Source organism: Perna viridis, chromosome 1, assembly GCF_037379345.1.
Source record: "Perna viridis isolate PV_CMFRI_1.1 ecotype Kerala chromosome 1, ASM3737934v1, whole genome shotgun sequence".
Classification (NCBI taxonomy): Eukaryota; Metazoa; Mollusca; class Bivalvia; order Mytilida; family Mytilidae; genus Perna; species Perna viridis.
The window spans coordinates 64,677,000-64,703,167 of record NC_142445.1 but is presented as its reverse complement, the minus strand read 5'-3'; the positions used below and the strand labels follow the sequence as shown (position 1 = coordinate 64,703,167).

General features: G+C 32.1%; 1 protein-coding gene and 1 long non-coding RNA gene across 4 annotated transcripts; one reads left to right on the top strand and one right to left on the bottom strand.

Annotated features, from left to right (window-relative positions):
* Positions 1-2,696: 2,696 nt before the first annotated feature.
* LOC148629852 (uncharacterized) lies at positions 2,697-4,516 on the top strand. The gene is made up of 3 exons (XR_015917945.1): positions 2,697-2,749; positions 3,562-3,647; positions 4,303-4,516. It is a non-coding gene; the product is annotated as an uncharacterized LOC148629852 (long non-coding RNA).
* A 150-nt stretch (positions 4,517-4,666) lies between these two features.
* LOC148629851 (somatostatin receptor type 4-like) lies at positions 4,667-13,357 on the bottom strand. Of its 3 annotated transcripts, XM_088558465.1 has the most exons (5): positions 13,091-13,357; positions 12,457-12,544; positions 11,879-11,935; positions 10,901-11,168; positions 4,667-6,357 (listed from the first exon to the last, which is right to left on the bottom strand). In XM_088558465.1, exon 5 carries the CDS (start codon positions 6,242-6,244, stop codon positions 5,258-5,260), a length of 987 nt encoding a protein of 328 aa, XP_088414591.1. In that variant the 5' UTR covers positions 6,245-6,357; positions 10,901-11,168; positions 11,879-11,935; positions 12,457-12,544; positions 13,091-13,357; the 3' UTR covers positions 4,667-5,257. The 3 variants fall into 3 exon arrangements, with proteins under 3 accessions (XP_088414591.1, XP_088414601.1, XP_088414583.1); XM_088558475.1 differs by lacking the exons at positions 10,901-11,168; positions 11,879-11,935; XM_088558457.1 differs by lacking the exons at positions 10,901-11,168; positions 13,091-13,357 and having other exon boundaries at positions 12,457-12,770.
* Positions 13,358-26,168: the final 12,811 nt, after the last annotated feature.

The following is a 26,168-nucleotide window of genomic DNA, read 5'->3' as shown; positions in this document are numbered from 1 at the left end:
CATCATGAAATTTAAGGAAAAAACTCAAAAGTAGATTTTAATTATCATACAAGTGACTCCTTTAAATCATTTATACATTAATTCTTTTATTTTGATTGTTTTTGTTTTGTTTTATATTAATAACAAAATTTCTGAACTAATAAAATCTATGCAGTAGTCAAAAGGAATACTATTCTTACAGACATTTTCTTACGTTTACCAATTCAATAATTCTGTGCATACACTAAGAATATCCACTAAAAATACCGAAGCGCCAAGAAAGGGATTATCCAAATACGTCAACTCCCAACTCCAAAAACATGATCTGAACGTGAAAACAGAAGACGAAGACCAGCAATATATACAATTTAGGAACAAAATAAAATAGAATTTATATATAACTGAAATATAAGGAAAATAAGACCTTCCACAAAGAAGTAAAGCACTAGCAATATGAGGAATATGTTACTTTAAAATTACAAATGTTATTTCAATAAAAAAAAAGCCAATATACCATGCATGTCCAACAACACATGTTATCAAAGACTACCAATAAAGAACATTTGCATAATCACGTTGATGCAATATGAATATTTCAAGGTCATATAATGACATTATAAACTATTAAAGTTTATTATCACATGATGGAGGAATGGGAATTTTTCGCCTTTATTAAAATAAGTTTTTGCTCCAAACCAAGATAGCAGACGCCTAATATGTCTCATGATAATATTAATAATATGAATTACTCAACTTTATGTTCGTAACTCCATAAAAATACTCATCATTAGAAAAAGGTAGATACTAGTTAGAGGGTAGTAATTGATAAAATTATTAGTTACGTGATCGTTCAAAACAATTTGGAAGACAAAAAAGAAAACAATATAAAACTGAAAAATTCCACATCCAATATTACATGTAATTCCAGAATTAAGCTTCTATTCAAATTCAAAGATTGCATCTGTTATGTACATTATAACACATACTCCTGTTATTCACTTGGATTAAAATCAGGTTATTCATGAAATAAAAAGAGGATATATTTGCACTCCATGTCTATAAACTTCTCCATGTGTAATACTCATTGGGAATCCTGTGGAATTCAACTTGATTGGCCATTTATTCAAAAAAAAATTTATTTGAAAGGTACGTGGTGAAGGTAGATTTGATATTGTCGTATAGTTGCTGTGGTGGTATTAACAAATACAATATTACTTTTTCATAGAAAGTGAAAAATACAATCATTTATTGTAAACTTAAGAATTTTAGCAGTTGTTTATTTTCCCGAATTCTGACAAATGAACATATTCGGGTATCAATTATCGCCGTTTCAAAAATATTATTAGTGCTATAAGGTGTTAAAATTCATTTCGCGGGTACTTTTTTCGCGGCTTTCTGACCACTGCGAAAGTAGCGAGAGTTAGTACACCGCGAAAGTTAATACGTTAACATTATTTGGAAAAAACCCTTTCATTGTATGCTACAAAACGTTTAGTGGTAGTGCATATCAAATCATTTTTCATGTCTTAATAAAGATGGCATCTTTATTGGTAAAACAAGATTCATACAGATGATTGGTACATATCATTGTGCAATTTTCTGAGGTTGCCTTTTTGATCAATTATTTATAGACTTTAATACTAGAAGGTGAAAATTGAAGTTAGTTCGTGTAAATGCTACATGTTTTGGCACTTACGTTTTGAACTTGAAAGTGATCGTCTTCACATTTGCAATAATTCAATATACAATGTAATTGTCCTATGAATATTTTATAATTGATATACTTTTAAATAAAGTCATAAAGTAGCTCATGATTTCATCTTTTATTTGTAACAATCAATGGAGAAAATATCAATACAATATAGTGAACGAAATTGGCATTTAACGGATGATGCGCATAATCTCCGAAAATGCGAGGCTTCATCGAGGATTTTCAGCAGTTTGTACCAAACTCTTACAGGAGTAATCAAGGGAACCAAGATTCTAGCGGATATCAAAAGGATGTAATCGGGGACAAAGACCAGGCATACAAAACAGACACACAGAATGAAGAACAAAAAATAAACAAAGTATTACATACAAAGTGTGAAAAGTAAACGAGCAACTCGGACTTCACTAAAAAGTGGGAGCATGGACCAAGTGCACCAGTAGTTTAAAACGTCCTCTGCTAATCTCTACCAAGAACTACAAAAATTATTGTTAAAACTCCGAGCACAGTTGTTGCTTTTATAGTGCGTAAAAATATCAATGAAAAATATTTAAAGCCAGAAAAAAACAACGTTTTTGTTTTTATAAAGTAAAAGATATCATATCAACTGAAGTATGGTTCCGCATAAAAACCGGGTACGGGTGATTAATCATAACTCGAGATAATAAATTAAACTGTTCAAATACATTTTAGGCCCTAAAAACAACTCTAAAGACAATGTGACTATCGAATGCTTGAACAGAATGCTAAGAAAACCATCATTTGAATAATGATGACATGTTTAAGTGTTAAAATGACTGATAAGAATGTCAGACATTACAACTACATGTCCATGCAAACTTAAAATAATGAAGAACTGATCTTTGTTTACTATTTTTGTATGGTTCGGATGACATGCAAGTTTGGATTGTTTTTCTATTTGTCTCCGAGTGCACTTATACACCTATCGATTTGATCGTACATATGTAATTTATATTAAAGGGTATAAAAGTTATTTGTACTAGTCATATTTCCATTATCAATGTCATCTCATGGTGAGTGGACGTATTGATACTGAAAAAGGTAATAAAATAATGTTTTATCAGTATTCCTAACTCTTTTTAATTCTTATGTAAGAAAAATGGTCTTTATGTTTTGGTGGACATAAGTACTTTGCGTTGTTATATTATTTTCAAGAAATAAAGGGTTGAGCAATTCCTAGTTACGTAGGCTTTAGATCGCCTAATTCTAACCATATTTCTGTTAATTTCTTCCTCTACTATCTATAATAGAATCAATTTTGTCTGACATTTTGATTATAATTAGCTTTTGATAGAGACTATGTGACCTTTAATGTTTTGTGTTTTATTCATATAATCTATCCCGTTGTTGTCCAAGCTGTAATGTTTGTTCCATCTTATTACGTCGCACTATTGGGTTTCGGGCCACTAAAACATTTACCTACATTTGTTTAAATTACGATCATATTAAAAATCATATAAAAGTTTCCAGTGTGTAGTTCCAAATTGCAAATGTAGGTATGCCTTATTCATGTTTACAGAAACAATACATCATTTATGACCTTTGCTAACTATGTCATGTATTTTATTTTTGAATAACTTGTTTTGAATCAAAGCTAATCTTGTTTCATAATGAACTATACGCGGAGAACGTATGCCTGTATACTATAATTATAATATATTACGTTGTTTTATATCATTTAATGACAATCGGACGTTCTTGATTGCAAACTATCCACAAAATGAATGCATGAGGTGTTAAATACAACGATCATATTCTTACATCCCAAGTGTCAGGTTTAATAGGCATATTTGAAGAGTCATTCTTTTCTATGTGATGTAATTTTCAATTGTACAAAAAAGGGAACTTTGCAGAGTTTTAGTTGTACCAGTTTCCTTGCTTCTTCGAAGACACCCGTCTGATAGTTGGAAGATGTACGGAGGTCGTAAGACATTGAAATGTATGTATTCATAATTTCTGTTTATAATATCATTTGAAAGAGAAGCGCTGTAATCACAAACCACTTGCTCGCAATGTTCTTTCAATGTTAGATAGCAACGTCTACCCAAATTTTTAACTGTGACATCATTCAAACGAGCTTTTATAATTCCTTAAAACATTGTAGTTTATTTTAGTTTGTTTATGGCTTTACATCATATTTGGTCGTAATTTATTTCATACAATAAAGTTCTGCAACAAATACTAGTTTTACGCATTAAAAACGTCTACCTTCATATACACACTGCCGGAAAATACACACTGCCGGAAAATATCACATTTATTTTTACCAGCTTCTAAGTCTTTGGCATTGGTTAGAAACAAATAGAACATTTTCTGCAATGTGTTATTTTTATTTTTGAATTTTATTTTATAGTAAAAAAATCTGAAATAAACACAGAAAAAAGTGCACGTGCACGTTAGATGAAGTGCACTAAAACTTCTTACCACTTTTCTACTTAAGGTATTGATCCGAATAAAAAACAGGAGACGGTATAATGGTACTAAACAAATACATCAATGCTTTATTCGAAACCCTGTATTAACAAATTAAGGCAAGTTTAGTAGCAGGATAAACCATTTATAATTTGTTTTCTTCGTTTTTTGTCTTGTTTCAGTACTTGGACATTATGTGGTTGGTTTGATAATGCTTGCACGGAAAAGCAACACATACACAATGAAAACCACAAGTAAAATTCATACTGATGGAGAATTTCATGAGGGTTGCTGGGAAAAAAAGATTTTATTATTGTATTGTATGAACTGTGTCTGAATAATGCATGTAAAGAAAACCCAATCCCGACTAAAATTTCCATAAATGATCAAAAGTCATATTTTTCATTGCAAACTTTCAATCAACATCAAAATCTTCATTTTGTACTGTTATTAACACAATCGTAGATCACTTTAGAATTGTAATCAAGCCCATAATGACAAATTCTTTGGATTCGGATTAAAAAGGATCAGAACTGTGACTACAAATAACAAATAACATTTATTATAGAAGTCAACGTAAAAACTTTAACAGAACAATTAATAATGAAAAAACAACATTACACTGGTACATGTATACACCATACATGTATTACGACTCCTTCATCTGCCCAAACATCATAAGGTCGGGATCAGTGCGATGGTTTTAACCCTCTCTTAAAACATGTTCATTTCATGTTTAATTACCATCTAGGCATGTTCTACTAATGGCCGTTATCACTCTTTCATATATTGAACATTTGAAACATGCTCCTTGAAGAATTAATGAAAGCAGGATGCTGTGCAGAAGTATTCGATCATGAACTAAATGTGATTTTGTCAATTTCAGTGCCAAGCGTTTTTGTTTTGATTTCCACATATCATTTAGAAATAGCAACACTATCTTCATAATAATTTCATATCATATATGTCAATCACAGAAAATTAAAAAAAAGTACCGTTTTCATATTACAAGAGCATTTCTTTACAAACTTTACTGTTATGTTGTCATTGTATTTTTACAACCCGTTTTTGATGATATGCTTTATTTAACACAATTGTTTCTTTCTACCAACACACAGAAAGTTGATTTCATGACTATTATTGATATCTCATACATCGAACTCTTTCCTTTAAACATTTTCGGAATGTTTTACTTGAAAAGAAATAAAGTGTAAAATTAATGGCAAAGTTTGCGTAATACAATATTTGGCATAATTGTTGTGACAAAAATAATGCCATGTCATGCTTAGCAATGAAATCATTGACAATGATGTAAAATCTGATTGCATGACTGGGGAGGTTAAGAGCAAGAAATACGATTGATACAACGGTTAACATGACTGTAAGTCTCATCTGTGCCACGGATAAAACATTATATGTTGGCGAGTAATATTTGACCACACGTGGTTTAGCATGCTTAAAATTAAACTTTCGTATCACAATGATAACAAATATATTTAACACGAAAACTGCAACAAACGGAATTATAAATGTGATAGCAGTATCAACATACGCAACCATGGCAACAAATTTGATATACTGTTTTTTCACTTTGCAACCTGATCCTGGTATCACTTCTATAGTCACCAAGCAGTGGCTATATATAAGAACGGCAAATACAGTTACTGCAATGCCACTGCATTTAGCAATTTTGTTAGAACAGATTCGAGATCGACGCAACGGAAAACATATCACAATAAAACGGTCAAGCATGATCAAAACTACGCACCATACCGAAAGGAAACTTGTTACATACGATATATATATCGATACTAAACAAAGACCTCCAGTATCAATATTCGCATTTTTTAAAGTGCCGATCCAGGAGAAAACTAATGCTAGCAGAAAAAGAGTGTCAGATACACTAAGTAATGCCAAGAATATACTGGACGGATGTCGACTGAAACTAGTGAATACAAATACTTTGAATGACAATACATTACCGACTATTCCAACTGCTGCAATCATTGGTATAACGTATAAATTCAGCCCACGTATCAGCTCATAGAAACCCGCTTTTTCGTCATGTTTGAAAATCTCGGATATATTTATTTCTGAGGAGTTGTTAAACATCCCAAGTTTCATTTGATCCTAGTTTCTTGTTTCCTCCGTTTTTAGAACATCCGTAGTTTATTAGTTAAGATCTCTGGAATCTCCAGAAATTTTCAACATTTTAATGGGTCATCCAAAGACAGCGTCTGAAACATAAGGTAAAAATACACGTAAACAAATTAAAATAATTTTAGGCTATGCTTTTGATGAACGGAGATCAATGTGTGCCCTCAAATAATGAGACAAGTCCCTTTCTTCTTCATACACTTCTACACAGCCAAAAATTTCCAAATTAGTAATAGGAAACAGGTGAAACCTGAAACGCGCCCGAAGAAACATAAATTCATGCCTTGAATGTTGGTAGCCCTGTTTTATTCTTCTGATTAATTGAAATGTCCTAATACATGTTCCGAATTACTATGATCCGAAATGTCATTGGGTCGAATTATTCGGCATGGGTAAAATTGTAGTACCCATAAACTACAAAACGTCTTTGAAGATTTCTATTTATTTCATTTCATTCTGTTTCGATTTGTTGCTTTTTTGATTCACTTTTCATCGAATTTTTTTTTGTTTCCATTGGAATGCCGACCGTTTGTTGAAAAACACGTCCACCACACTGGACAAATATGTTGTCGATTAAAAATTCCAGCATTTTGTTAACATCTTCCTCTGTATATTTGGAAGATGATTTGGAATTATTTCTTACAAAGTATGAGGAGTCTCTACCAAGAACTATATATTTGTATCTAGGTGTACCATCTTTTTTGGAAAAACAACGATGTATAATGTTTTTAAGTCGGGATTTTAACTGAGTATGGGGAATAGAAGTATGCAGTGTTGAAATATCATAGGTTTTAATGCTATTATATTCAGATAATAGTCTTGAACTGATTGTCTCCAGAAGATCTTTCGAATTTTTCAGGATCCACATTGAATTAATACCACTACGTGAGTAACAAGTGTTGTGGTAGGACTGTAGACCCTATTTGACAGTTGTGAGTATAGAAGTTAAAAGTTTTGAAAGAGGTTTGGTGGTACATTTTGCAGATCCAGCTATGAAACGTTGTTTGTATGGATTGTTGTGAAGTTTAGGAATCCAGTACATAGACGGTAAATCACAATCATCGTCCTTGGTAGAGAGACCAAAAGAGGATAGTACAGATTTATGGTTTTCCACAATCTCTTCTTTGGAAAGAGTGGTAGCAGTGTATGTCTTATCCCTGTTATTATTTTCTACGTCTACCTCTGATAATAAACATTGGATATAAAACGTTTTGCAGACAAAAACAATATTGTTTTGGGCTTGTCTGCTGGTACGACAACATACTTATCATGTATAGTAGACAATGTTTTTGCTACATCGGGGTCTTTGACTGATGTAGCCTTGGCACTCATTGACCTACTTAAAACTTTCATTCGTTTCAAAATTAAAGACCTCAACACAACCATTAACGCCTCTTCAGGAGCGTATTTATTAAAAAAAAAATAAATATAAAATCGATTCTAAATAAAGCAGATATTTTGCATTTGCGAAATCGTCTACTTCCGTGTCGACAGGTTGCGTCACTTCCGTCAACATATTTTTTAGCTTTCATAGTTCTTGTCCTCCATTCTACATATGTAGGAGGTCGCTGACGCTTCGTCCATATTAGCAAGACCAGTAATTGCGATAAATATTTATTCATTTTTTTATTCATTCGTAGAAATGCTCTGTAATTGTTTAGTTTGTTTTGTTCAGGTTAAGAAGAAGAGTATAGTATAATTTATTTAGCGATGAGCACACGACTCTATTTAACAGGCAACACCATATTATACCACTATATTCATAAATAATGAAACTTGAATATAACATCGTGTTTTGTAATTTTGAAATCAAATCAAATCAAAGAGTTGACGTAAACACTGAAGCCTATCACAACCCTGCACAATATCAGCTAAGTTCCAGGGCAATGTTTATTTATATAGGCAACCTTATACCTACGACATACGTGTTGCAATACAAGATCAATGGCAAGAAATTCAGTCCAATAAAATATCTGAAATTTAAAGCTTAAAACAACAACTGCAAGAAAACCCATCGGATTCGAGTGTCAACACGTGTATACGAAAGTATTAGGAAATTTGATAAGAGAATATAACTTTGTATCACAAGCTATAATATATGTATAACTGTTTGAACATGTTTTATTTAATGTCATTACATTGTATTTTCTTATCATTTAAGAGGTCATTTTTATTCTCTCTTAAGTTTGTGCTCGAAAACCCTTTTTGCTACATTGGCCCTTTTCGCTAGGAAAATTTTACAGTAAAATGGTACATTTGCATCCAGGTAAACTTTGGTCAAGTAATTTGATAAATGAATATGTTCATTGTACAAAACAGATACCACTGCTTAGCAATCCTGTATCAGTGTTTGTTTTATTGTTTTTAATGACAGATGTTTGAACATAGAACAGATAAATCTCTGAGAGTGCAATCAACGATTTAGTTATCAAAGATACGTACTAAAACTATTTTTAGGAGATGTGAAAATTTTTAAAAAATTGTGTACTTAATTTATGCGAATACATATACTACACATGCCCAAGTTAGAATGCTTAGCAATGGAAAAAAAAGTAGTTAAAAGAGTGTTTGCCAAATCAAATTAGAAATATAATTTATCAACAGATATCCCGAAATGAAAACAGAAAAACTACACTAATCATCATCATGTGATTTGTGGTGTAATCCTTAAATGACCTTGCTTCCCATACCATGGTAAAGTGATGATAAGTGACGGAAGTAATAGTGGGCTATGGGTATATATTGGTTGTCTTATTAAATGATTTGTATATTGTGAATTTTGTTTATGCATTTATTTATCTTTTTCCTACTTGATAAATTAGTATCAGTATACGTATGTACTGTCGGAACAAAAACTTGTAGAAAAGGTATATTTGACTTTGACAGAGTTACCAGTTTATGAATACACTGATACGGATTTGTTTGAACATTTTAATGATGTCGGTTAAGTATCATAAATTTCGTGAGTGTCATTGTTCTTATGTTCCCACTTTCAAATGCTGTTGTAATCCAAAGTAATATTTTCAATGCATGTTCTTCTTCAGCAGATCATACTGACGCTTAGATTCATTGCTTTTCTGACTGTCAAGCCGGGTATAATTAATGGGAAATGAATTGGCGCTACCATTTTATACCATCCATTTTAACATGCAATTGCTTGATAGAAAAAAAACCTGATGATTTTTTATTTGTTTATTAGAACTATTATTATATATGTGTTTATTTGATATTCTGATTGATTAATTGCTCAGTTGTCACTTAAATGCAATTGACTTGTTATATTTTATTTATTACGTAAGAATTTTAGAAAGAAAAGAATCAACTGATTGCTGTACACCATAATTTTTTAAAGACGAAATTTGACATGATTGACGTGTTTAAGAACAGATAAAGTTCGTACTTATTTATGTCGACCTGACCGATCCAAACTCTTCTAACATATTGTTAAAAATTACTTCTTCAGCATACATAAGATGCCACTCGATAAGGGGTCATTTAAATACACAAGAGGAAATTTAGCCTATTAAAAATTTCTCATAAACCGCAAATGATTTGTCAATGATATTTTTTTTTAGTTCGTTCATTTCGAAAACATAGGTTACACCATGCAATCCAAATAATTAAATTGCCTTGATAGACGTTATTATCATTTCAAAATTGCTTACTATTTTATCATTCCATATATGGTTTTAAATTTCATTTTATATACAATATATTAATGCCAAATCATAATTATCATTATACAAATAACTGTTTTAAGCTACTTTCCCAATCCTCCCAATCTAAAACTTAATTCCCGATTTCTGATCCCCCATCAACTGTGGAGTGGGAAATGTATTTCATAAAAGTACTGTACATTTACACGTTTTTTTGTAATGGCTAAGTAATTACCTGAGACTTGACCTTAGTACCATACTCTCTTACTGGCATATTTTCCCAACCAAATTACCTCAAAAGTTGTGAATAGATTCCAAAATATTTTGACTGGCATAAATTTCTTTTATGGAGGATCGCCTGTTCTTGACAAGTATTTTAAAAAAAAGACAAACATACCCAAAGGATTGTATATTAACAAGCTTTTTTTATTGCAAATGTCAAAGTACATGGAATGTAAGTATGACAGGATCCTTTTCTCCATCTTTTGTTTGAGGGAACGGTTTTGCTGTTTAGATGACGATTGTAACAAACATTTCTGATTTTATTAAATTCATTTTTATAATACCATAATAAGATCATACATAATGTTTAAAGAATCATTTCAATTGCTAATAGAAGTAAAATACTAAACGTTCTTTTGAAAAAAGTGGGATAAATTTCAAGAATTTAGGTATAAGATCCTAACTAGAAATTTGTATTTCCAAAGTTGTTTGTGTTTGGAAATGTGCTTAGAGTGTAGTTATTTAACAATTTTACAAAAGTAATAACGTCTCTCTGCAAAGTGATTTGTACTTACAAACAATTACTACAGGAGGTAAAGTATATTTACAATTAACAAACATGAATTCTTCTATTAAATGAAATTAAGCATGCGTGTGTTTGTCTTAAAAAGTTGAATGCAACTTGAAAAATTACATTTAAAATTAACAGCTGTAAAGAGAATAGATAATTATTAAAAGACCTTACCTTATTGTAGATGATCTAAAGTATGGACATTGTTTTCCTTCGTGTCTTTCGATGTATTGATCGCAGTAATTGCAATCATTTTCTGGTTATAAATTCCTCACGATTCAGCCATGAGGTAAGCAATAAGGCAAGGCATAATTCAATTAACGATATCTGTCACAAAAATAGCATTCTCGTTTCGTTTAATCATTTGCAGATATCAGAATATTGATATCATTTACGGAATAATGCTGCGATTTACATCGTCAACTTTGTGTTTGTCCTCGAACTACGATAGAGTCAATGATTCATTCGAAATTTGTTTCGTTGAAAAAAAAAACATTATCAGTTTAGTTACATTGTTATTACAACTCGTAGTTTCGTTTAAAATAATGAATACATACAAAAACGCAAAAGATTACTTACAGTATCAACTGCTAGAGAACAATTCATAGCTATCAAATCAATGTATATTTAAAAAAAAAACTTCAATAAAACAACAAGTAAATATTTGTATCACATTTTTGCGCTTATCTTAATTTTTGCAATGTAAAAAGGTGAATTTCCAACCTTTTATTAGTTTCTTATTCTCATTCTTCTTTATTTGGGAAATTAATATCTTACAAAATGTTCTTGACACCAATGTTTATTGCTTGATCAAGGCACTACACGCAACATTATCTTAAAATGATTCGTTTTACAAATTTCAAAATCCTCAAAACCTTGAGGTTTTATTCTTTGTATTCCTTGTTATGCACAAAGTAGAACATCTTTGGTTTCCTTTTTTTTTATAGTTTTAGCTTTGAGTATACAATCAGTTTATGGATTTTGATTCACCTACATTTGTATACATTTGATTTTAATGCTGCTGATGAGAGGGTACTCCTTGTAACACGTGTACAACATATCTAAATTTGCAATGATAATATGATTGTTATTATTGCATTTAAAACAAAACATGAGATCCACAATCTATTGACAATACAAATCAAGACTCACAGTGTGCGGCGATCACCTGTTTGTTCCACGTTCAAACGATCAAGTTTGTAGATTGGCCTACAAATTAATGTTATCATGTGTTCTTTAGTTAATATGCTTGCCTCTAAAGACTGTGCAAAAATGTAAGTTTAATGAAAGAAAGGCAGGACTCCATTTAGGGTTGTAACCCATCCCTTTAAACAGGAATAATTCAAAATATAAAATAAAGCTATCCCGCTTCTTTTCACAGTAACCTTTTACAAATTTAAAAATTAATTAACGTCGTCCATCAGAAAGTTAATGTATTTCACTCCTAAGTGAAATTTTACACTATGATATACCTATATAAAGCATCTGTCATAATATAGGGATGCCTGTAACGAAAACTATAATTTGTGGACGGGACAGCGGACAAACGGACGAACAGACAAATGAAAACCATGGTAACTATATACCTCCCACAAAGCAGAGGGTTGAATTGAAAAAAAAAAACTACATGATGCATGGAAAAAATTGTTGTAGAAAATGTTTGATGAGCCAGTTATTGTAGAGTAAATGATAAGATAAGATAACGCCCAGAATGTAAAATCTTTACTTACTTGGTGTAATTGAAATAACTATCCATCAACAAATGAAGCTGTTCATGAAATGTAATGTAAAATGCACACATGTGGAGCAGAAATATCTCTGTAATTAAAAGTGTGATAAAACGATCATTAATGGTCTTAACTGATCATTTTTCTTTAAACTACATTTCTTGTAATTCCTACAATTGACAATTACTAAACACCATATGCAGTAGTAGTAAAATTTGTGTGAGTAAAGATTCTCACAGAATGAATGCGTAAAAAATCTAATGCGTATGTTTCAACTGCTATGGATGAAACATGATTATAGAAAATATTTTTTATAAAATGAATCGATGAAGATAGAAATGTATTATGTAATTGTTATTTTTGTGATTGATCCTATACATATAAGTTGCCTTGATCTTATTGGAACATATGTTACAAAATGTTTTATTTTTTCATTGTGTCTTGAATTACTTAATAAGGGTATTGATGAACTATTATTATAGTATTTGAACCATTTAGTAAAAGTGTACTTTATGGTTTTAACACCATGAGACAGTAATAACGATGTAATCTGCACAGTAGCTAATGCAATATTCTTTAATTATTGATGAGGAAAATATGAATTGAAATTCATTTTCACTTCTAATGTTAAACTCACATTCTTCTTAAGTGGAAGTGTTCTGTTCCTGCATCACTGTAATAAGATTAAACAGATCATTTAAGCGTCGCCTATTGTTTAAGACGTAACATGAGAAACAAAACCGTTTATTTTCTTAGGTCTAAAGCTTAATCTTTATATGACTATAGCGTTCAACTACAAAACACGAACTGATAAACAAAATGTAGCGGGTTCAATCAATTAAATTAGATGAACTGCTCATTTTTTGATTTAAAGTTAGTGATCCCACATAAAGCCTGAAAAAAATCATCAATGAAATGAAAGGAATACCTCTTTAATTAAGTAGCATTATACTTTCATTGAAACTTGATTTATGAAAACTAATACGCGGCAACATCTGTTTGATTTCTAAAACTATCAAATAAAACATGTAACAACTATATTAACCAACAAATTTATTTTATAACACTGGAAATAGAAATAAAGAAAAAAACAATTCGAACAATGTTAGAAGTCGAGTGCAAATAGAATGGCTGCACTCATCATCACGTATCAAAAAAGAAACAAAAAACAAAAACAAAAACTGGTAAAATGCTAGCTTCTTAAATCTCAGGCCAGGGTACATATGTGAAATATTCTAACTGTGCACACCTAGATTCAGTCATTTCTGATTATCTATATTGGCTCACATCGTACTGATAAGTCTTTCATTTTGTTTCTGAATATGCCCTCAAAAATCAAATTACAGAAGACAAACGGTAAAAATCTTTATTATAACTTGCTTCCTTATTTTATTTGGTATGTTTAGATAGTTATATTTATCTTCTTTTTATATTTTGTGTAAAATTATTGACACGATTCCCTTTCTCGTTCTGTCTTTAAATTTTTCCATGCATTTCGCAAATAAATTGGTTTCTTTTACTCTAAAATAATAAAGATGAAACATAATTAACGTACACACTTTTTATTTATATCAGCCGATTGATTAATGCTATACTAAAGCGGTAGGAGGGTTTAATTTTTAACAATGTTAAGAAAGAGTAATCAAGGGAACCAAGGTTATAGTGGTAATCAAAAGAACGTAATCCAGGGACAAAGAACAGACATGGAAAACAGATATACACAACAAAGAACATAAAGTAACTAAAATCATACATACAAAGTAACAAAAATAAATGAGCAACTCAGACTCCACTAAAAACTGGGAGCATGGACCAGATGCACATGTAGGTAAGCGTAAATACTGCTTTAAAAAGAAAAATGCTTTTAAATACATGTTTTACTTTGATTGATGCGTAATGAAACTTGGCATATTTTCTTCAAGAGGCAGCTATCAAAAAGCATTGAAACAGCTCTTTGTTATAGAATAATAATAATAATAATAATAATAATAATAATAATAATAATAATAATAATAATAATAATTATAACATAATGAGCCAATCGCACAGAAATCAGTACATCACTATAAAAATGTACCCAAGACTGTTATGATGGACCTTTTTTTTTCTCTTTGTCTTGTTCTTCCTACCCATTCGTATTTTACATAATCGTTATTTCCAATGTCCAAAACGATATTACAACTACAGTATCTGGTTATAATTTTTTTCGTTTCATCTTTCATTATACAAAACCAAAAATAATCCATTGGCATCGTCTACCTTGAATTATCCCTGCCTTAATTTATTAATTGGTTTACATACGAATGCTTATCCATAATTAAATTATTAACTTATTTCTACCTTTATTTTATATGAAAAATACACCCAGTCCACTTTTTTTATGTTTTCATCTTACATTTAACGGACTCATAAACTTTAGGTCATATTCAAAACGAATAGTCAAAAAGAAAGGGATCAAGTTTGACTTGCCGTCCTATAAAACTGTTTTGAAATTTGTTTTTTAAGTGTAGAAGAAATATTCATTTTTCGTATGTTAAAACCTGATATTTGTTAATCACTGTCAAGTACGTCCATAGATCTTAAATTATATACATAAAAACCACATCCTACGATATTTGTGTCATTCCTTTTGACAGTCGTATGTTATTGTCTTACAACTGAGTGATGTTATCCTCCTGTTAAATGTATAACATAAAATTTTAAGCAAAATTTGTTGGCGAAAGTAAGCTTTGGGCTTGATAAATGGCGATGATATACATGAAATATACGGGAAAAATCAAGAAAAAAGGTCAGGTCCCAAGATGTGAAATACAATAATAATCAAACAATATTTTTAAAGGTATAGGAACCCCCCAACAAAAATACTCTTATTAAATAGCATCCATGTAAACACAAATGTGTTTCTTTAATTTCAATGACTAACTAATTAACTGGTCAACATTAACACAGGATGCTGACATTTTATCCCAGCATGCATCATGATTATGACGTACCTGTGGCACTAATACTTCCCTTATGCTATCATGTAATGCTTCATCTTAACATGTGGTCACACAAGAAACAAAATTTGTGTGAAGTAGAAAATATAATTCAAAACAAATGAAAAATTTCAAAATTAGAAATTGTTATTTTTAGACAACTCAACATAAGGTGTAAAAAAATAAAAACTAAGAATTGAAAATTCAATTACATTTGAAACAGCACAGCAGCTCATCAGACAAAAAAGTAGATGTAAATAATACTACATTCTTATAGCTTGAGTATGACAAAAATAAAAAAGTGAGAAAAAATTATAAATGATATTGATATTAAATTTTGCTATACTTTAAAATTTCATATTGAAGAATAGTATCTTCTTTAATTTGTAAAAAAAGTTTTTCAAAATCTTTTTTTGAAATACCTTTTTTGTTTCCAATTAAATTGCATGGTCTTCAAAATTAAGAAAAACATATGCATGTTTTGCATGACTTAGTATTGTACGGAAAAAAAATACATAAACAGTGTCAATGACTTGAATTACAAATGATAAATATATGCCACTATTATCTTGTTTATACTCCATTTAACAGAAATGTAAAATTCCCTTACAAGTAAAATTAATTTTCATTTAATTTTTTTTTATTTTTTATTTGTGACAAGCTGGATATTCTTCACAATTTAAGGGTTGTTACTTAATACTACATCAAATAAAGTGCCACATTTACATCATAATTAGTGCTGCCATATGGTAATTTTGTACTAAGGGATATCATCTTAAGACAAAGATGGATGTCCCCAGTAACCAAAGATTTTAAGCAATTTTCCTCTCTTATTAAAAAAATAAGCACGATATAGGAAAATGAACTTCTTGTATTATGGAAAGTTTATCAATAAAGACCAGAAGTTGAAAAAGGTTCCTATTCCTTTTAAAGAAATAATATTAGAATGTTTAATCTGTGTACTGTATGCGGAAATTAAAACATTTTACTTATTTTATCAGCGACATAAAAATCATGAGTTTAATAAACATGTTAAAACACTCCATTTATATGCAAAATTCTATCATTAAATTTATTTTAAGGCAGTATTATTGATATGGAACGAACGTAAGGCAACAAAAGGAATTGTCTTTAACTCGACTTTTCACATATTCGAACTAAACCTTTCATGTTAATATTAAGAACTAGAAATGTTTCACTGCAACATGCATACTACATTTTAATCATGTTTATAGCTAAAACAAGGGTTCATTAATTTATGTCGATTATGTGACCCGACGATACCTAAATTACTAGTAATTTAACGCCTCTCATCCCAGTGATTCCCGAGTGACATGCAGAATCACCATTTTTTTTGGGGAATGGGTATTGACGATGTACATTTTCTAATCACATCCAATACCAAATGTTATTTACTTTAATTTTCAATTACTGTCCTGAAAGCATTTTCAAATGAATTTAAAAATGCAGCGGATCATTGCTATTTCATGAAACCACGCTAAATTGAAAACCCACATAATATTTTAGTAGAAGGAATATCATAATGAATGTTAGCTTCAATAGTGCTTTCAAACGAATATCAATTGAAATTTACACAACCAAGCGTACTGTTTATTTCGAATTTCATAGTTTAAATACGGTATGGTGTATTTGAAGCCTGGCATTTTTATCGTTATGCCAATATGTCATAAATAAAACGTTTTAGCCTAAAGACTTTTCGATGTAGATACTAGTATTGGTGTTATCCTTACAACATCTGATAACTTGTTTTTATTGCGTCTCACGCATCTTTGCCTTTTACAATTGACAATTCATGTCTTGGTAAAAGAATACAATTGATTGTTGTGTAAAATCCTTTTGTGCACGTAGATCAAGTTTTACACTTAGAGTAACTGCGAAACAATGGTGTCCATTTTGATTGAATCTATAAGATCAGCTAGTCTAATTTGCTCAGCCAGGGATAACAACATTTTGAATTGAAAGAACAAAAAAACATTTTTACTTGTAATTAGCTGACTGAACTTTTTTGCATTTTTTAAAAATGAATTGCTAACGTAGGTAATTGACAATAAGGTTTATGTACACGGCTTGTTGATCGAACCCTAAACATTTTTTCAAAGACGACGAACCTGCAAAAAGTCTCCCCTCCCTTCATGAAAAATATCTTCTTGTCCTTGCAGACAAATCCACTAATAAAATTGTTTTGTGTGTGAGTAGAAAGCGCATTACTATGAATTCTAAATAAAAGAATTTGGAATCAAAGATACTTAGGATAATCCTACAAACACACTACGTTATGGCACATGACACTTTCTTGGTCACTAATTAATTTTTATAACCATTTGAAATATGACATTTGATTTTGATACTATTTACCAACATGAAGATTAACATATAACACATTTAAATACTTGTTCTGTAAAATAACTAGATATGTGACAAAGCATGTTCATATATGCTTTTTAATATACTTAATATGCCCTACGGATGACTGAGTTAGACTGGGTTAGACATATACTTTACATTTCTGCGTTTTCTTGGGGTTTGGGTATGTGTTTTCGGAAATAACCTCGATATCATTCATTTTTGTCTTGTAAATGATCGTTATATTGAAATTTGAAAAAAAAATTATAAATTCACAGTTAAGATGAATTTGATGACCTCCCATGGAGTATTTTATTTGACATTTAATTAAACCCCTCCCTCACTCACTCGTATGAGAAACTATGATGCTATTGTATTCACCTAGCCTGCGTGTTTATCTGTAAGGATATATTTATTTATTTTTTTTGTGTGTTAACGGGACAAGAAATTTATTACATATTTGGTCAACACCTTTGACACAATATTCTTTTCTTTTCCGTAATTTCACCGCACCAAATTTATGTACGTCTTCGCATAATCATGGATATTGCCACGTTTAAAATTTTTGACTTAATTCAAGTCAAGTTCATTTATGCTACTGACTAATTACTGCCAGCGAAAATTAGTAACGTTCTCTAAGAGTAATCAAGGGAACCAAAGTTATAGCGGTAATCAAAAGAATGCAATCCAGGGACAAAAACCAGACACGGATAACAGACGTACACAACAAAGAACAGAAAGTAACTAAAATCATACATACAAAGTAACAAAAGTAAGTGAGCAACTCGGACTCCATTAAACTGGGAGCATGGACCAAGTGCACCGGTAGGGTAAGCGTCCTCTGCTTTTCTAGAAACACCCGCCGAGTTGCTCATAAAAAGTCAAGTCCGGGGTAGACAAACGATGAAAGGAAAATTAACTATGACCCGTTGAATAAATTAGTTTTCATGGTGCAGATGGATACACCATAACGATCCACGAGTTCATGATGACGACCATAATGATGATTTCAATCTTCTAGCAACATAACCCTGTTCCAGAAGCCTATTTGTTAGAGTTCTAGCGCGATACAAAAAGCAAGCTCTGGCATAACGTATGAGTTATGATATGAACACTCCATACGCAGGTGCTGAAGGGATGTTGCCACAGATGAAAGGAAAGTTGACAATTCTGAATGAAAAGTCATCACGTTTGTCGTAAAGTTTTTTGATCTGATTATCCCTGAAAGGAAAGTGCATATTTATATTTTGTTTGATTTGCATTGACTGTTACAGTCAACCATGGCCTAACATATGTCAAATAAAGATATTTAGCATTTAGTGAAACGCGTGTAATAAGTTAATAAGTTGCATTTATTTTTGAAATTTCCAAAATTTCAAGTATGAATTATTATTATTTAGAAACAGTAATAGTTAAATATTAGTCAGAGTAGAAATCAGACCTAGTTGACACTGTTCATCAATAATTAATATTATGCTCAATTTAAATAAAATTCAGAAAATGGATCTTAAAAACGAAATTTCTATAATTTCATGGATGACCAAATATTAAAGTAACAATTATATGGGTGATTTGTTGATGTCAGATATGTGATCCAAATTTACTTTCAACCAGTTAGATATAATGAAAAAACAAAAAAAAAAAGTTTGAAAATGAAAAATAGCAAGGACCGTTCTTTAGCAACCATAAATTTTGGGCCTAAAAATCATAAAATGCCACTATTTGAATGTATCTTTCATATTTAATAGTGGAAATTTGTCAAACCCATTTTGCCAAGACAAGAAAGAAGATTTTGTTCAACTATATGCATGGTTGTATAGCAGGACCTTTACACTGAAAAATATCAATATTAAAAAAAATGTAACTTATCTTTGTTATATTGCTCATATATACCCTAAATGCCCCCTACAGACCTTTTCTTTTTCTTAACCCTTTTTATCAAACATTTTTCCGGACCATAACTTTTTTGTCTTTTGACCTTAGATTTTTAATATTTGAAATGTTGGTATATCCGATTAAAGATGAGTGTCACCTACCAAAGTAGGTGATCTTAACCTTTAACCTCAAAGTCGAATAACTACCACTATTTTGGAAAAACACCATACAAATTTTATCTGGGCCATAACTTTTTTTGTTTTTTTTACTACGATATCTGATTTTGGTATGTACGTATATCACATCAAAGGAGAGTGTTCTGTTCTAGAGTGGATGACTTTTGGTCTTAACATTTGACCTCATTGTCGAATACCATACAAAATGTTGGCCACGTACCATACAAAATTTTGTCTGGGCCATATTTTTTGTGGTCTTTTTACTTAGATATTAATATTTGGTCTGTGGCTATATCACCTCAAGGCGGACGGAGCGTCTTGCACTAACGTTGGTGACTTTTGAACTTGACCTTGTCCTCATGGACAGATAACATACAACATTTTAGCTTAAGGTTAATAAGAACAGTCATGTGACTGGATAATAAAATCTTTGTCAATTTTAAAATGATGATAGAAATTCAAGTAGTCCAACGAGATATATTTCTTGTTTTGGTTTTATTTCCTCTCGATATATATCCCATTTCCATTTTTGAGCTCATGTCATCCTCTAGTGAAGATGTTTTATAAAAAAATGTACTTGTAGATTCTTGTTTTAATTTTTATTATTTTGGCATTTATGATCGAAAACATTTTTGTTCAGTGCTGCGGCCGCGTTTTTCAACAAACGGTGGTTATTCCAATGGAAACAAAATGTACACCTCTACTTGCTGACCTATTCTTTGACTCTTATGAGACTGACTTTATAGCTTATCTGATCCAAAAGAAGGAACATCGTTTAGATCCTTACATCTCAGTTTCCTCTGTATATATGACGTATTATCGTTTAGTTTCGGGGATTTCATGAGTTGAAGCCAGGATCTTATCTTGACCTACACTTAGAAATCAATGGTAAAGGAAAAAACTATTGACCAAACTTTACGACAAACGTGATGACTTTTCATTCAGAATTGTCAACTTTCCTCTCATCTGTGGCAACATCCCTTCGGCTCCTGCGTATGGAGTGTTCATGTCACAACTCATACGTTATGCCAGAGCTTGCCGAAACTACGCAGACTTTTTGTATCGCGCTAGAACTCTAACGAATAGGCTTATGAAACAGGGTTATGTTGCTACAAGATTGAGGTCATCACTACATAAGTTTTATGGTCGTCATCATGAACTCGTTATGGTGTATCAATAAGCACCATGAAAACTAATTTTTCAACGAGTATTGTTTTCTTTTCCTCGTTTGTCTACCGTGAACTTGACTTTTCATGAGCAACTCGGCGGGTGTTTCTAGAAAAGCAGAGGACGCTTACCCTACCGGTGCACCTGGTCTATGCTCCCAGTTTTTAGTGGAGTCCGAGTTGCTCATTTGCTTTTGTTATTGTGTATGTATGATTTTAGTTACTTTTTTGTGTATTTCTGTTTTCCATGTCTGATCTTTGTCGCTTGATTACATTCTTTTGATGACCGCTATAACCTTGGTTCCCTTGATTACTCTTACATCTAGCCCCAAAGAACTTGAGATATAGGATGCTCAGACACTATGAAGTCAGCCTCATATCTTGACCTAAACTCAGAAATCGATGGTAAAGGAAAACTATCAACCAAACTCTACGACTTTTTTATTCTGTATTGCCAACTTTCCTTTCATTTAGCTGTGGCAACATCCCTTCAGCACATGCTTATGGAGTTTTCATATCACTACAAAGTTTTGCAAGAGCTTGCCTTAACTACAAAGACTTTTTTGTATTGCGCTAAGGTTCTAGAACAGGGTTTTAAAGCTACAAGATTGAGGTCAGCACTACAGTAGTTTTATAGTCGTCATCCTGAACTCCTGGATTGTTTCGGCGTGTCCATCTGTACCATGAAGACTGATTTGTTCATTGTGTCATAGTTTTCCTTCCCTCTTTTGTTATCCTTGGACTTGACTTTTTATTAGCAATTTAGTTGGTGTTTCTTGAAAAGCGGACGACGTTTACGCTACTGGTGCACTTGGTCAAATTATTTTAGTGAAGTCCGAGTTGCTCATTTACTTTCGTTACTTTTCCAAAAAAGATGGTACACCTAGATCACATATTCGAACAAAACCTTTCATGTTCATTTATGGGAACAAATTGTGCTACTCTACTTGCTGACCTTTTCCTTAACTCTTATTGGGCAGACTCTATAGCTGATCTGTTCCAATAGAAAGAATATCGTTTAGATCCTTACATCTCAGTTTCCTCTGTATATATGACGTATTATCGTTTAGTTTCGGGGATTTCATGAGTTGAAGCCAGGATCTTATCTTGACCTACACTTAGAAATCAATGGTAAAGGAAAACTATTGACCAAACTTTACGACAAACGTGATGACTTTTCATTCAGAATTGTCAACTTTCCTCTCATCTGTGGCAACATCCCTTCGGCTCCTGCGTATGGAGTGTTCATGTCACAACTCATACGTTATGCCAGAGCTTGCCGAAACTACGCAGACTTTTTGTATCGCGCTAGAACTCTAACGAATAGGCTTATGAAACAGGGTTATGTTGCTACAAGATTGAGGTCATCACTACATAAGTTTTATGGTCGTCATCATGAACTCGTTATGGTGTATCAATAAGCACCATGAAAACTAATTTTTCAACGAGTATTGTTTTCTTTTCCTCGTTTGTCTACCGTGAACTTGACTTTTCATGAGCAACTCGGCGGGTGTTTCTAGAAAAGCAGAGGACGCTTACCCTACCGGTGCACCTGGTCTATGCTCCCAGTTTTTAGTGGAGTCCGAGTTGCTCATTTGCTTTTGTTATTGTGTATGTATGATTTTAGTTACTTTTTTGTGTATTTCTGTTTTCCATGTCTGATCTTTGTCGCTTGATTACATTCTTTTGATGACCGCTATAACCTTGGTTCCCTTGATTACTCTTACATCTAGCCCCAAAGAACTTGAGATATAGGATGCTCAGACACTATGAAGTCAGCCTCATATCTTGACCTAAACTCAGAAATCGATGGTAAAGGAAAACTATCAACCAAACTCTACGACTTTTTTATTCTGTATTGCCAACTTTCCTTTCATTTAGCTGTGGCAACATCCCTTCAGCACATGCTTATGGAGTTTTCATATCACTACAAAGTTTTGCAAGAGCTTGCCTTAACTACAAAGACTTTTTTGTATTGCGCTAAGGTTCTAGAACAGGGTTTTAAAGCTACAAGATTGAGGTCAGCACTACAGTAGTTTTATAGTCGTCATCCTGAACTCCTGGATTGTTTCGGCGTGTCCATCTGTACCATGAAGACTGATTTGTTCATTGTGTCATAGTTTTCCTTCCCTCTTTTGTTATCCTTGGACTTTTTATTAGCAATTTAGTTGGTGTTTCTTGAAAAGCGGACGACGTTTACGCTACTGGTGCACTTGGTCAAATTATTTTAGTGAAGTCCGAGTTGCTCATTTACTTTCGTTACTTTTCCAAAAAAGATGGTACACCTAGATCACATATTCGAACAAAACCTTTCATGTTCATTTAACTAGAAATGTTTCGCTGCAACATGCATATTACATTTTAATCAAGTTTATACTAAAACTAAAACATTAATTTTCGATTATGTGTCCCGACGGTACCTAGATACAAATATATAGTTCTTGTGGTGGACACGTTTTTCAACACACGGTCGACATTGCGATGGGAACAAATTGTGCTACTCTACTTGCTGACCTTTTCCTTAGCTCTTATTGGGCAGACTCTATAGCTGATCTGTTCCAATAGAAAGAATATCGTTTCGCTAGATCCTTTAATCTCAGTTTCCACTATATAGATGACGTATTATCTTGCTACATCGCATCTACTCCAAAGAACTTGAGATAAAGGATACTACAGACACTGTGAAGTCAGCCTCATATCTTGACCTACATTTAGAAATCGACGGTAAAGGAAAACTATTGACCAAATCTTACGACAGACGTGATGACTTTTCTTTCAGAATTGTCAAATGTCCTTCTATCTGTGGCAACATTCCTTCAGCACCTGCGCATAACTTATACATTATACCAGAGCTTGCCGAAACTAGGCAAACATTTTGTATCGCGCTACTATTCTTATAAATAGACTTCTGGAACAGGGTTATATTGCTACAAGATTGAAGTCATCACTAGAGAAGTTTTATGGTCGTCATCGTGAACTCGTGGATCGTTACAGTGTATCAATCTGCACTGTGAAAACTAATTTGTTCAACGTTTTCCGTCCCTCATTTGACTACCCCGGACTTGAATTTTATGAGCAACTCGGTGGGAAAAACTCGGTTTTTCTAGAAAAGCAGAGGACGCTTACCCTACCGGTGCACCTGGTCCATGCTCCTAGTTTTTAGAGGAGTCCAAGTTGCTCATTTGCTTTTGTTACTTTGTATGTATGATTTTAGTTGCTTTATATTCTTTGTTGTGTATGTCTTTTTTCCATGGCTGACCTTTGTCCCTGGATTACATTCTTTTGATTACCACTATCACATTGGTTCCCTTGATTACTCCTTTCATGTATTATTTTGGTTATTTTATGTTCTTTGTAATGTATGTTTTCCATGTCTGTCCTTTGTCCCTTGATTATATTCTTTTGATTTCCGCTAGAATCTTGGTTCCCTTCATTATTCTTTCCACAATTAATGATTCTTGAAATTTAAGACCCCCCCACAAAAAGACAAGTGCGTTTCCGTTTTCAGCTTTATTAGGTATCAATTGTATGCCATGAAACTTATGTGGGTACCAGCTTCTCCGAAAGTGTAATATATATATATATTGCCAGATTTGTTTTGGACTTGAATTATTTATGGATTGGATAAGTGTTCGATAATTTTGTTGTTAACCTTATTTAATGAACCGAGTTTCTGAAGCGGAAAATATAGGTCACAATAATCTAATTCTTTAACATTCGGTTATCATACAAATGGCATGCAAATTAACACGCATTTGTACTGGTTTCAACAAATGGGAAATACATGATCAGTCATAGAATTGCTTTTGAATGGTCTGTTTTGCTCCGAAAAGCTTTTGCGCCTATGGGCACCTAATTCACAAACTTCTAAAAAACATTCACTAAGTTTTTTCACTATTACAAAATTTGATGCAAAAATATAATGGCATATGCAGGTTCTTGATTATAAATGATGTTGCTCACCCAGTTTTTTTTATGGAAATATAGTCTATATAGAACATTCTTTTTAAAGAATACGATGTTCAAATTTATTGTCTATTTGTTGAACCTTGTTTTCACATATAGATATACAACCTGACGTTTAGTTATGTCATTTTTTGGTTCGCCTGGCCAAAGGCCAAGTTAGCTTATTGCATGACTTGGTGTCCGTCAGCGTCTGATGGTATTGTTATTCTTTGATATGTTCTGAGCTAGTTTGCTGGATTTGCGAGCATTCTTTAATTTTATTTCTCAATTTGTCTAAATGCTTTATGTTAAGGTATTCTGTGAAAGAGAATTGGATATGTTATTGAGTGAATTTTTTGGTGTGTTTATTTGTTGTTTCAAGTCATTTTCTGTACTTGTGAAAACAAGGTTCAAAGAATACACAATGATGTGAAAATCGTATTCATTACGAATATATCTATTAGGTGAAATTGATAAATCAATCGTATCTTGTTTAAAGGAATGTTCTCTATAGACTATATGTCCATTGAAAAACTGGGTGAGTAACACCACTTTTAACTAAGAATCCCCATGAACTATTATATCTTTGTATCAGAATATTGAAGTCGTTAAAAGCCAAACATATCGACCAACTAACTGAAGGTGTTATTATACTTGTTTGGAAGGTCCTTTTTTTATTCTAGCCATCACTCGTAATTAGTAACAATACAAAACGAGGTCCGCAAAAAGTGCGGACCTCGTTTAATTTTTCGATAAACTGTATCGCCAACGCGAACGGGAATGTTGTCTGACACATATTCGAGTGCTGTAAACATATCAAAAGAAATCCTATTAATGTACTTTTATGTTTTTCAATAATAAATAGAATAGAACTTGTACAAATATATTCTCATCCCACTTTATCAAAGTAACAGTTGATACGATATGCGAACATTTGTAGTATAAGATTATGTGGAAGTGTAGCGTATAGGATAAAAAAAATCAGACCTTTCAATAAATTTGAAAGACCCCACATGGGCATGCAGTTTATCAAGCACTTCAAGTGAGTTTTTAACACTACTAAGAACAGTTGATTAAACTATTTAAGGTTATATGGTAACAAAAAAAAAATCCAGGGACAAACACCAGACATGGAAAACAGTCATACACAACAAAGAACATAAAGTAACTAAAATCATACATACAAAGTAACAAAAGCAAATGAGCAACGC

Coding starts and splice junctions, on each gene's coding strand:
- LOC148629851 (XM_088558465.1), bottom strand. CDS start 6,244: ATGAAACTTGGGATGTTTAACAACTCCTCAGAAATAAATATATCCGAG.